The following is a 12,703-nucleotide window of genomic DNA, read 5'->3' on the forward strand; positions in this document are numbered from 1 at the left end:
TTGACCAACTCCATTTCTACAAAATCAAAAATTTAATACAATATTATCTGTTTCTAATTTGGACTTGGTAAAATGGTGTGATTACGAAAGTATTAGTTGTAAGATTACGAATCCTCTAAAGTGATTACCAAAATCTGTTAACGTTAGTTGTGCACTTGCTTTTAACCGTAACTTGTTTGTTACAACGAAATTACTGCTCCCTTCGTCATTGATGCGATAATTTTCTTTTATTAATTTACTCAAAAAAAATAATAACACACTTTTCTTTTCCAAAGTCATTTAACTTTACCATCCTTATTATTTTAATTCACTTTGATATAAAAGTTCAATTTATCATATGCTTTTACCGCCACTCGTTAGTTACCTACCATTCTTTATTTTACTTTGATCGGACACATAGTACTAATATTTATAATTAGGTAAAGAGTAGGAATTCAATTCTCTTTCTGCTTTACTATAAACCATATTACAAACAAAACAACACTATTAATAACTCTCTCATAATCTTGAGTAAGTTCAAAGTAAATTGTAGTAATAGTAAATTACTACTCTTCTTTTTGACTATATAAAAGAAAAACTATAAAATAACTCTAATACCATTGACTTGTGATATTGACATCCTTTATCATGATTCCTACCAATTAACAATAATGGTTATTTACTCATTTTAACAAAAATACTATAGTACAAACTAATACTCTGTTTCTGTTTAGTTTTTTCTTCTTAAATGGAATTGCATAAAACAATTGCTCTGTTTTTTCTCTTGTGCTATTTAATTAGCACAACAGTCGTCGTTGCTAGCACAGGTTGCTTCACATCTGCATGTAGCAAAGATGAACCATTAATCCGATTCCCTTTTCGTCTCCGTAATTATCAATCCCTAGATTGTGGCTATCCAGGATTCAACTTATTCTGCGATGCATTAAATCGAACAATTATTCGATTACCAGGTTCGCCAGGAGAATTCACAATCGAAGCTATAAATTATTCTACACAGGAATTATGGCTTAACGATCGTAACAATTGCCTTCCTCAGCTTCTCCTCAACTTAAATCTCTCTTCTTCCCCTTTTTTGGGAGTTTATTATCAGGATTTCACATTGTTCAATTGCTCCTTTGATCATACGACGCTCAAGCTAAATCCAATAGGTTGTTTGAGTGGTTCGAATTATACTGTTTATGCTACATCTTCCATGAGGGGATTTGACTTGTTGTCAAAATCAGATTGTAAATCGATTGGAACTTTACCGGTTCCTGTACAGTGGCCTTTCTTCGAACAGGTGGTGTCCTCAGATCTTAGTGGTGATATCCTGCTCACATGGGATAATCCAGATTGTAGAATTTGTGCGTCAAGAGGTGGAAGATGTAGTTTGAAGAGGACAGCGTTTAATCGAGAAATCATTTGTGAAAATAGTCGTGGAATTGGTAAGATCTCTAAACATTCGTTATATATCAACTTCCTTCATATTATCTCTGATTGCCGTTTTCCTAATCAAAAGATAAACGAGCATCCCTTCTCCCGGAGTGGGAAAACTTGTTAACTACTCCCTCCCTCTTTGCATTTTTACTCGTCCAGATTTGAAACATTCCACAATATTACCGAAATATTCATATAAATTGATGTTTATTTTAAGTTTTTGATAAATGATTTTGGTGACTAATTACAACTAAAGGTTAGACCAGGAAATTAATATGTTTCATTCTTTTTTGTACGTGAAAATTAATAAATAAAATGAAAATATTTTTATTTTAATATAATGAACAAGTAAAAGTAAGTGGAGAGAGTACATTCAAACCCAATAAAGAGCTCCTTAAACTCTAAATTGGTGTGTGAATATTTAAAGCTTTTCATAGGCAAGTTAAAAGGCTTGTTGGATGCTTTCTAATTAGGGAAAAAAGTTTGATATACCCCTCAACTTTGTCATTTGGAGCTGATATACCCTTCGTTATAAAAGTGGTTCATATATGCCCTTACCGTTATACAAACGGCTCACATATACCCTTCATTTAACGGAAGTTAAAAAATTAGTTTTAAATTTATATTTATTACTTCTAATTTTTTTTTAAAAATTATTTAGGGGTATATATTATTCTTCTATTAAAGTTCAAGGTATATTTTAATTTTTTTCATACATAAATTATTTTTTGACTTCTTTTATTATAATTATTTGAATTTCTTATTCTTATTTTATTTTTTTCTTTCATTCCTTAGTTTAAAGAATAAAAAATTAAACTTTTTTTTTGTGTGTATTGTAATTTAATTTCGTATTCGAAGAAAAAATTTGATCATCTACAATAAGTTTTACAAGAATATTAGTAAAACATAAATAAATTTGATTATCAAAATAATAATTATAAATTAGTCATTGAAATAAAAAAAAGTCAAAAAAATATGTTTGACGAGAATTAAATTTACTTATATGGGATTATATTTTTTAGAAAAAAATAATAAAAATTTAGATTAAATTTTTTTTTTTCATTTTCGTTAGAGGAAAAGGGTATATATGAGCCATTTGTTTACAAGTAGGGGTATATATGAGCCACTTTCATAACAAGGGGTATATCAGCTCTAAGTGACAAAGTTGAGGGGTATATCAGACCCTTTTCCCTTCTAATTATAGTTGATACTAAGCATACTTGAACTATTCATAGTTGCAACACCATATGAGTTTTGCAATCAATAGTTTATTTATTTATTTTGCTTTCTATGTATTTTTACTAGTTCTAGTGTTATTTTTTGCAACTAAAAATGATTTTCATAAATTTTTTGTTATAGTTAATGTGAGTTATTTACTAAGTCAAAAATAATTTTGTGACGGATCATATGTAAAATTAAGTTTTTCAATTCCATTTAAATTTCTCTTTTTCATTCTAAACTTTTTTTTTAGTATAGCATGGCACTTCTTATATGAAATTTGAGGGCTTTCCTTGTTCTACTGTTGAGAAGAAAGAGTCTCTCTTCTCTCTTTTTTGCATTGACCAAATAAAATTTTCAAATGATTATTTCATGTCATTTAATAAGGTTTTAGGCCTAAAGTTCTTTATTTGAAGTCTCCCATCTTTAATGTTAATTCAATATTCTGGAAGGCTTGCAATTCCTACTTCTTTCACATGTTTAAGTCAACAAGCCTCTCTTCTTGAAGACTTTGTTCATTTCATAAAGTTGATAGTCAAATAAACACGGAAGTAGCTAACCATATATAATAATATTAGAAAGTACTTAGCTAAATAATTAATTAGCTAGTATCCTGTTTCTAAAATCTGAACAAATTTTACTATAATGTGAAAAAAATAATGTAGTTTTAGTTTAAAACACTTGTAGAAAGTTATTTCAATATGAGTTGATTTGAAATATTGTATCTGGACAATATGTTGCGTGTTGCTTAGTTGGAAAGCTGTTCGCACCTTCACTCTGTACTGAGGTCAAATCCTATTGTGTTTGGACATGAAACGAACTTTTCATTGTATACTTCAAATTTGAAATTGAAATAATGGACCAATTTGATAATGACACTACTAAATCAAAAACCATAAAAGACAAGTAAAGAGAAGAAGATGCAAGAAATGATAACTTCATATGACTTTTAAAGCCATTTTCATTATTTTAGTGGCATTTTGTTTTTGTGGTTTTGTATCTTTATATTTCCTTGCACTTTATCTATGTTACTCAATAGTTTTATGGAACGCTCTTTATTTTTATTTTGCACTCAAATATTCTAAGTTTGACTTTGGAATTGGAGCATTAAAACTTTGAGTGAGTCAATAGTCCCCACATACACCCTTTCTTCTACGTTATAAGGACATGCGTGGAATGTTCCCTTACTTTTCTCTTTCTTGCATTATTTTAGTAGGTAAAGTGACAAAGCAAATATGTTGAACCAAAAATAAAAAATAAAAAATAGAAGTGTGAAATCAAAGTAAACCCCTCATTATTCATACTATAGTCATTTTTATAGAAAGATATTAGAGTTGCAATTCGGAAACCTAAATCTGTATATACTTTATCCTCTTAGATTCTACTTGTGGAATTTCACTAAGTATACTATAGATATGTTATTCTACTAGAGTTGCAATAACTTAAATAGGACGGAAATTGAATTGAACATATTGGACCGAATCTCCGAGCTTGACTTATCATGAAAAGAGAGAATTTAGGTCATAACTTGAGAGACTGTGACAATTGCGATGAGTAGTTATTACTATTAAAATGATATCATTTGTTTGTGTGGACAAATTACTTGTTTTAACAGGTTAAAAAACATTGAGATGTTAAAAAATACATCATCATCACTATGCAAAGTTAAATCTATTTTAGGGAAAGCATCTATCTATAGTGATAGTGATCCATCGTCTTGACTTGAGTCTCCATCACATCTATTTCCTGCACGCTTGTAACGGTTGGTTAGGCTAGGCCGGTTAGAACCTCTCGGCAGTAGGGAAGGTCAAGACTTTCCTCTTATTACTCTTTCCGCGGCAAAGTCAACATCTTAGCCCGAAGTAATAATTATTCCCCTTTTACTACCTTCTTTATAACTAGTCTTCTATCTATATTCACAAACAGTGTTCTTTTGGTTTTTCATCTAATGTTTGGTACCTATTTTTTAGACTTGACTAATTTAAATTAGCTAGAAAGTCCCACCAAATGCTCCCTAGCTACCAAAAGTGACTCTATCTAGAATTTGACATGCGAAACATCTAGTTAAAAATAAAAAAAAGTACTTGTCATTTCACCATAATCTCTTATAGTTGTTGGTGTATTTTAAGATATACCAACTCACTAACGATAAAAGAACGATGTGAATTTCTTTTGCAGCATTTCCTAGAGGCGCGCGCTACGCTATAATTGTGGGAGCTGGAGTACCAGCAATGTTATTCTTAATTGGGCTTCTATGTTTCATAAGTGGAAGGATAAGGTCTTGCAGGAGAAGAGCCCAACCAGTCCTCGAATTCAGCTCTGCCGTTTCACCACAACCCATCGTATTTACGGGCCTAGATGGGCCCACAATAGAATCTTATCCGAAAACTATATTGGGAGAGAGCAGACGTTTGCCCAAGCCTGATGATAATATCTGCCCAATTTGTTTGGCTGAATATCAGCCCAAAGAGACTTTAAGGACCATTCCTGAATGCCTACACTGTTTCCATGCAGACTGCATAGATGAATGGCTTCGATTAAATGCTTCTTGTCCAGTTTGCCGCAATTCCCCTATGTGTGTTCATGGTACCGTATAATATGACTTTTGAAAATTTCGATTCGATAATTTGAAAATTAGGTGGGATATGGTTCAGTTTTGATTTGTGCAGTACTGTAATTATGATTTATTCGATTTCAACTTAATGGAGAATTATGTGTTAGAGCTAGATCGAAATTTTTATGCTAAAGTAATTAATTTGTACTAGTAAAGACTTATTACTAAAATACAAATAAAAATTGGGCCTATCAAACTTATGCCTAATTTTTAAAGGCATTGAGCCGCCCACTCTTTTGAAGAGTAAACTCTCTATTTTGAAAAATGAGTTCCATTTTTATTGAGTAGAATTTACAACAACCAAAATTTATACCTTATTTGAAAAATATATTATGCATCAGAGCGACTCACAGAACTTCTCTGAATCTCACTGCTATATTGGCTTCTCTCTGCACTAGTCTTCATGTCTGTTGAATTCATTGAGCCGAATGGATTTGGTGGCATTATGGGAATGCCTTCTCCTACTAGCATTTGAATCACAACTTTCATGGATGGCCTATCTGCCGGAAACCATTGAATGCACCAAAGTCCTACAATTGCTAGTTTCTTGATTATGCTGTTCTCATCTTCATGCTCGATTTGGATTGCTATTTCTTCACCTTTTTCGAGTTGTTTGTACATCCACTCCGGGTAGTAAATCTGACTACTACTCTTCTCCGCCTTTGCAGCATCATCAAATTTGTTCCTTCCACCAATCATATCAAGCAACAACATGCCAAAACTATATATATCTGCTCTATATGACACATCTCCGTAGTTCCTGGAGAACACTTCAGGGGCGATATAGCCAATAGTGCCTCGAGCAGCAGTCATTGACACAGCACTTTGTTCCTTGGCACACAACTTTGCAAGACCAAAATCAGCAACTTTTGGATTGAAATCTTGGTCTAACAAGATATTATGAGGTTTGATATCAAAATGAACAATTCGTTGGTTGCAACCTTGATGGAGATACTCGAGTCCCTTGGCAATTCCTACAGATATTTGTAACATCTTCTCCCAACCTAGTGATGATGACCCTCTTCCATTCCCTGATGATATGATCTTTTGAAGTGTATCGTTTGATAAATATTCATACACAAGAGCTCGTCTATAACCATCAGCACAATATCCAACTAAACGTACAACGTTCACATGATGAATTCTACCTATGCTGCCAACTTCATTTATGAAGTCTTCCCCTTCACCCTTGAAATTGTTAAGTACCTTAACCGCGACAAGAATTTCATTTGATAACTTCCCTTTGTATACTTTCCCATAGCCTCCCTGACCAAGTTTATACTTAAATTGCTCTGTGATCTTTTTGATATCTGCATAACTGTATCTTGTAGGTCTCAGAGCTTTATAATCCTCCAAAAAACTCTCTATCCTCTTCTGATCCTCTTTCTTCATTTTCAATTTGACAATCTTGTAGACTGCTAGAGAGACTAACACAGAGACAAACAGGCTACCTAATACAATGGCAACAGTAACTTTCTTTGACAGCCCTATAAAATGAAGATGATAATATTGTTAGCTTCTACTTGCTATTTAGCACTAACTAACAATCTTTATCTCTAAATAGCGATGGTTTAGAGGGTTTTGACCTATTCCTAACTTCTACGTTAAGGATCTGATTATCATTCAGACAATAGTTTGGAAGGTATAAAAAATTTATTAGAGACTGAAAAGGGGAATATCAATTTCAAAGATGTACCTTTGCTAAGTTCTTCTGGAATGTCAATACATTCAGTTTCACTATTTGATTTCAACTTGCAGTACTTCCCATCCTCTTCACAATTCCCACAAAATGGTTGAGACCAATGCAGAAAAATTCGTGTATAACTATATTCTTGCTTCCCGTAAAGTAGCTCGTATGGAACATCTGAAATGTTGTACATGATTGTACAAGATGACGGATACTCAGAAATACTATTGTAAGATCTAAAAGCAAGGACATCATACTGAGGACTGCTAAGGCAATTGATTCGAATAGAAGCCGATGAATATTTTTGCTTTGACGAACAATTGAATAAAGTGAATCCACCATACGCGTTCGGATCAAAAGTAAAAATGGAAGCAGAGGAGTTTATGTTTGCGATCTGTCTAGGAAGACACGAAGCATTGAGGTCTGATAATGTTATTGTCTGTGATTTATAATTAATTTCCTGAACAGAAACGTTAGCTGATATCGAAATGTCGAATTTGTTGATAGTTGCTTGTATTGGAAATCGGAGATTGAATTGAGTAATATTTTTTGAAGTACAAGATAGTTCGAAACCAGGGTATCCACAATGACTTGGCTGATCATTTTTGAGATGAAAAGGGAATCGAATCACCGGACCGAAATCGCCACATCTTGTTGGTAAACATTGATCATGGGGTGTTACTAGTTGTGCTAGAGTTACAGTTAAGAAAATTAGATGAAGAAACAAGTGGATCAATATATGAGACATTTCTCTAACAATGTGCTTTAGCTGCCAATTAGGAAATGGTTCCTTTGGACAAAAACTAAAATGTGGTTTTAAAGGTCAACACGCTAAAACATATCATAACAAGTTGCTGAGCTGTTTGAGAAAAAAAATGACAAAATATGTCCCTTGTGTTTGAGAATAGATTCAAATAGACTTTTAAGTATGGATAATATAGTTTTGGGCCTTCAAATTTGCAAAAAGTTGGTATTTCTTCCGTTTCACGAAGAATCAACTAATTTGATTTGACACGGAGTTTAAGAGTATAAAGAAGACTTTGAATCTTGTGGTCCTAAATTAAAGTTAGGTTAAATGTATAAAATTGTCAATGATCTTGTGACCTTAAACATACCACGTGAAAAGTTGTTACCAAATAAGAAAAAGATCATTTTTTTTGAAATATACTAAAAAGGAAATAAGGTCATTTTTTTTAAAACGGAGGTAGTATTGTTTTAGTACTCGTCAAGTATTTAACGGTTTGTGTTTGTTAGATTTGATGGACAACATTTGAAAAAAAGATTTAATCATAAATATCAAGAAAATAACGTCAAATTCTAAAATTTGCAATACAAAATGTTGAACCAAAAACTAAAAAGTAACAGAAATTAATGTAAAAAATAGACATACACGTATACAGAGAGGCTCAAAGTGATCCTTGATATTAAACAAAGTAGTAGAAATTAATTTTGTCTCTGTATATATGTTTCGTCAAATTTAACAAAAAGAGTTGGCAAATATTTGCAGATACTAAAAGGCTATCTCGTTGACTCAATTTATATGACATACTTTTATTTTTAAGCAATGCTAAAAAAATATGACACATTTCTCAATATAACAATAATTTAACTTTAAAGTATTGATTTTTTTAAAAATCAATACTATTTTTTAAAACTCTATATTCAATCAAACTATATCATATAAATTGAAACATAATAAGTGACTCGTTAACAAACTTAAAAGAGCTAAATTGCTTAGTGCGTACTTAAAAGAACTACTATTACTATAATTTATAAACCTTACTTCAGATATAAAAACCATTTTATTCATTCTGTCTTGAATATTTCAGTACATATCTTTGACTTTCAAACATGGCAACTAAAATATCATTTCCCCTAATTTATCTTGAAAATGTCATGTTAATATATTCAACTTTCATTTTAACAAATCAATAGTCTAATTGCACACGCTGCAAGAAAAGTCAATTTTATTCATTATATAAACCACACATTAAGAAAAAAGAAATATCATTAGTATCTTCCTATTCAATTGACACAATGTCTTTAACAAATTCATTTTTTGCTACTGTTTTTCTATTTGTTACATTTATAACAAGCTGTATAGCCCAGACTACTTCTCGATGTGTCCCTTCATCCTGTGGCGATATTCGCGATATAAAATTTCCTTTCCGATTGAGGTCTGATCCCCAGCATTGTGGTAAGACTGGATATGAACTCGATTGCCAGAATAACGAAACCATTTTCCATTACAAGTCGCGTAAATTCTACGTCCAGGAAATTAACTATACGAACTTCTCAATTAGGTTACTCGATCCCAGCCTGAAAAATCAGACCGAAAATTGCTCTGTTTTTCCAGAACACAGGGCAAGTTACGATGCCATGACTAGCCTAATCTTCGGATGGCTTCGTGTTGATAACGATATCAATTATGTCAACTGCCGTGGTCAAATCAACTCCTCACTATACATTCCTACAAGTTTTTGTAGCACAAATACAAATTCTAGTTTTAGCTATCTTGTCGTAGGTGAAATATTGCAAGCCTCAGATTTAGCAGTCGGTTGCAGAGTTGAAACTGTGGCATGGAGTGCAGCTCCGGGGATTTCACCTAAGGTATCGTCTTCGTTATCCAGCATTCATCAAGCTCTGGGTTACGGATTTGAGCTCTCTTGGAGGCGTGATTTCTTATGCAGAGAGTGTGGGAGAGAGGATGAATGTGTTTTCAAAGACAATAGTGATGTAGCAACTTGTATTCATTATTGTAAAGAGGACACTCCTGTTTCTGAACGTTCTTTCGGATGCAAAGTCGAGTACTATTCTGGTAAGAGTTTTAACATATACATAACGACATTATTAGTTATACTCATGTCATAAAATTTAACTATTTTTGTTGACAGTTTTTGTATTGGTCTATGGTGGTATAGCAATTGGTGCACTTATGGTTGTGGGAATCACAATCTTGATTGCAGTTGTGGTGTGGCAGTGCAAAAGACGGAATTTGAACACATCGAACGATCATGTTTTGGGGAATAAAGCTTCTTCCAGTGAACAGAATTGTTAAAATTCTTTGATTTTAAGGTCAATCTAATCCAGTTTAGTATCTAGAGTTTCCATTATTGTCTATTTGATTCATTAATTGTATATCTTATTTTTTTTTAGAACATCTTTTGATTAACCTAATTCTTGTAATTGAATGAATGGATATTTGTGCATTTTGTGATCAATTATTGGACATGAAATTATCTTATTTTTGGACCAAAAGCAATACTTCTCGTTGTCGGTTCAAGTATACCTTAATCGCGAACAACAAATTCCTTGTATTATTAAATTTCAAAATTTTCATGCAAAAAAAATAATAATTCAAGAGCTAGGTTTAAAGTGAACAACACAGTTGTCAAAGTGTATTGTGTCAGCGCCATACTATAGAGTAGCAGGGCAGTGTGATAGCAGAGAAGAGGTTAAGGTTTTGCCTTCTGTTCCTGTCTCATTGATAAGGAGACTTGACAAGTGACAAAGAGCAAAATCTAGCTTTTGCCATTTGACAAATATTTATTTATAAAATGAATATTTTTGATCTATTATATAACAATAAGGGGTAATTTTGGATCAAAGTATTGACGGTAAAATTTTTTTTGAACCAAACTATAAACGAAGGGCATTTTTGTTCATTTCGCATAGTTTAAGGGCATTTTTGAACCAAAATATTGATGATAAAGATATTTTTTGAGCCAAATTATAAACGAAAAACCACAAAATTCCCCTTCCGATTGAGGTCTGGTCCTGAGCATTGTGGCAAACATGAATACGAACTCGATTGCCAGAACAATCAAACCTTGTACATTTACAAGTCCAGAAAATTGTATGTGCAGGAAAATTAAGTACATGATCAGAAGGAAAATTGCTGTGTTTTCCCTAATTACAGAGCAAAATACGGAGGCTTAACTAGTGAAATCTTCCAATTGATTCATATTAACAATAGCATCAACTGTGTCAACTGTCGAACTCCTATCAACTCCTCACAATACATTCCAACAACTTTTTGTAGAACAAATACAACGGCCTGTGAAAAATGTTATTTATTTGCTTTTAATCATAATTATAATTATAGGAATTTGAAAAGTTATTATTGATAAAACAATGTATATATCATCATCATATTATATCATTCATATATTCTTATTATTTTTTTATTTATTTATTTTTGAATATAATAACTATAATTATCAAATCATATTATGCTAAAGTGGGAACATCAAAATTAAAAAATTGAAATATCTTTTTACCCTACAAAACACTATTTCTATTTTTTTTCTTACAAAACCAAATATATATTCTAATTACTAATTAAATATAGATGTAATAAGTTTTACAAGTATTCAATGTGCATTACATTATCTAATGATGAAATTAAGTAAGATATGATTCGTACTTGACTCAAAATATTTTTACTTTTTTTTTCCAGGGCATGAAAATTTTAGGATAGAGATGAAATTCAATGTACACCACATACAATGAATGTGGGACATTTAAAATTTATTTAACCTTCAGACTTCTCCAATTGAACTACTATAAAATAGTATAAAGATCACTCCTTTTCCTCAAATGGATAAAGAAAGTTGAAAAACTAAATTATAAATAACAACCAAATTACTCAAAGGTAAATGATAACTATCCATCCAATTATTTTACAAGATGGTAAAGTTAGTTTTCATCATTTAGACAGAATATGCACTAATAGTTTGACTAATTTTCATTCTTTATTTAGAGAAGGTATATATTCTTTATTCGTCTTACATATTGTAAACTGTAATAGAACGATTATCTGCTTTGAGTGTTTTGTCGTTATCATCATCTAGACAACTTTTTTAGATATATGTAATACAAAAATTAATTATATCTATTTTCTTTTGCTAATTACTGTAGTTGACACTTTAATTATATTATAATTTTCTTTTGGATAACATATGAAGTTTCATGTACAATGAAAAAAAAAGTGTACTTCATTTGAAAAAATTTATATATGCTGCAAATTTTAATAAGAGTGCGGCAAGAGCATTTGTTAGTCCATACAAATTTACTTTTCGGATAAATTGGCATCGTATGCATATATGATGGATTATGTGCAATCAAGATATATTTTAAAATGCACTGATAACGCTTCTGTTATATTGGCAACAATAGTTTTAATCATGATAAAAATAATTTAAAAGGTAGGATACAATATATCCCAACATATAAAAATTTATATACTAAATAAGTCATCTTATTATTACAACTTTGAACAATTTTCAATATAATTATGTGTAACATAGTTAAAAATTTTATAGATATTTTTAAAAATCACTACTAAAAAAAGGCCAAAAAGAGACCTAGAAATGGAGACCTCAAAAATAGGTCAATAATAAGAGACCTCATGAGGTCGCTATTTAAATTAATTATCTTTTAATTTTTTTTAATGTAGGAGAGACCTCGTGAGGTCAATTTAATGAATATTTTTTTTACCTGACTTATTTAAAAATTTTAAATTTTTAATCTAATTCTCATAAAATTGGAGACCTCATGAGGTCTCTTAAACAAAACCAAAAACCTAGCCAAAATTAAAATAGCTCTTTCTTCCCTCTCTCTTAATTTTTGGTCGACCGCCTCTCTCTCTTTCTCACTGACCTCGTCGACCCTCTCTCTTTCTCGTCGACCCTCTCTCTGTATCGTCTCTCTTTCTTGTCGACCCTCTCTCTCTGTATCGTCCCTCTCTCTCTCATCGCTCATCGCCA

The 12,703-nt window shown here is 31.6% G+C and overlaps 3 protein-coding genes across 4 annotated transcripts; 2 read left to right on the forward strand and 1 right to left on the reverse strand.

The window, feature by feature from the left end:
• Positions 1 to 633: 633 nt before the first annotated feature.
• Positions 634 to 5,360, forward strand: LOC107012750 (RING-H2 finger protein ATL22-like). Its single transcript, XM_015212669.2, has 2 exons — positions 634 to 1,424; positions 4,813 to 5,360. Exons 1-2 carry the CDS (start codon positions 728 to 730, stop codon positions 5,229 to 5,231), a joined length of 1,116 nt encoding a protein of 371 aa, XP_015068155.1. The 5' UTR covers positions 634 to 727; the 3' UTR covers positions 5,232 to 5,360.
• A 143-nt stretch (positions 5,361 to 5,503) lies between these two features.
• Positions 5,504 to 7,806, reverse strand: LOC107012749 (rust resistance kinase Lr10-like). Its single transcript, XM_015212668.2, has 2 exons — positions 6,945 to 7,806; positions 5,504 to 6,735 (listed from the first exon to the last, which is right to left on the reverse strand). The coding sequence occupies exons 1-2, from the start codon at positions 7,681 to 7,683 to the stop codon at positions 5,579 to 5,581; spliced, it is 1,896 nt and encodes a 631-aa protein (XP_015068154.1). The 5' UTR covers positions 7,684 to 7,806; the 3' UTR covers positions 5,504 to 5,578.
• A 1,132-nt stretch (positions 7,807 to 8,938) lies between these two features.
• On the forward strand, positions 8,939 to 10,156 carry LOC107013942 (LEAF RUST 10 DISEASE-RESISTANCE LOCUS RECEPTOR-LIKE PROTEIN KINASE-like 2.1). Of its 2 annotated transcripts, none has more exons than XM_015213819.2 (2): positions 8,939 to 9,753; positions 9,830 to 10,156. In XM_015213819.2, exons 1-2 carry the CDS (start codon positions 8,973 to 8,975, stop codon positions 9,991 to 9,993), a joined length of 945 nt encoding a protein of 314 aa, XP_015069305.1. In that variant the 5' UTR covers positions 8,939 to 8,972; the 3' UTR covers positions 9,994 to 10,156. The 2 variants fall into 2 exon arrangements, with proteins under 2 accessions (XP_015069305.1, XP_027771237.1); XM_027915436.1 differs by having other exon boundaries at positions 9,857 to 10,156.
• Positions 10,157 to 12,703: the final 2,547 nt, after the last annotated feature.

Source organism: Solanum pennellii, chromosome 3 (genome assembly GCF_001406875.1).
Source record: "Solanum pennellii chromosome 3, SPENNV200".
In the NCBI taxonomy this organism is placed as follows: Eukaryota; Viridiplantae; Streptophyta; class Magnoliopsida; order Solanales; family Solanaceae; genus Solanum; species Solanum pennellii.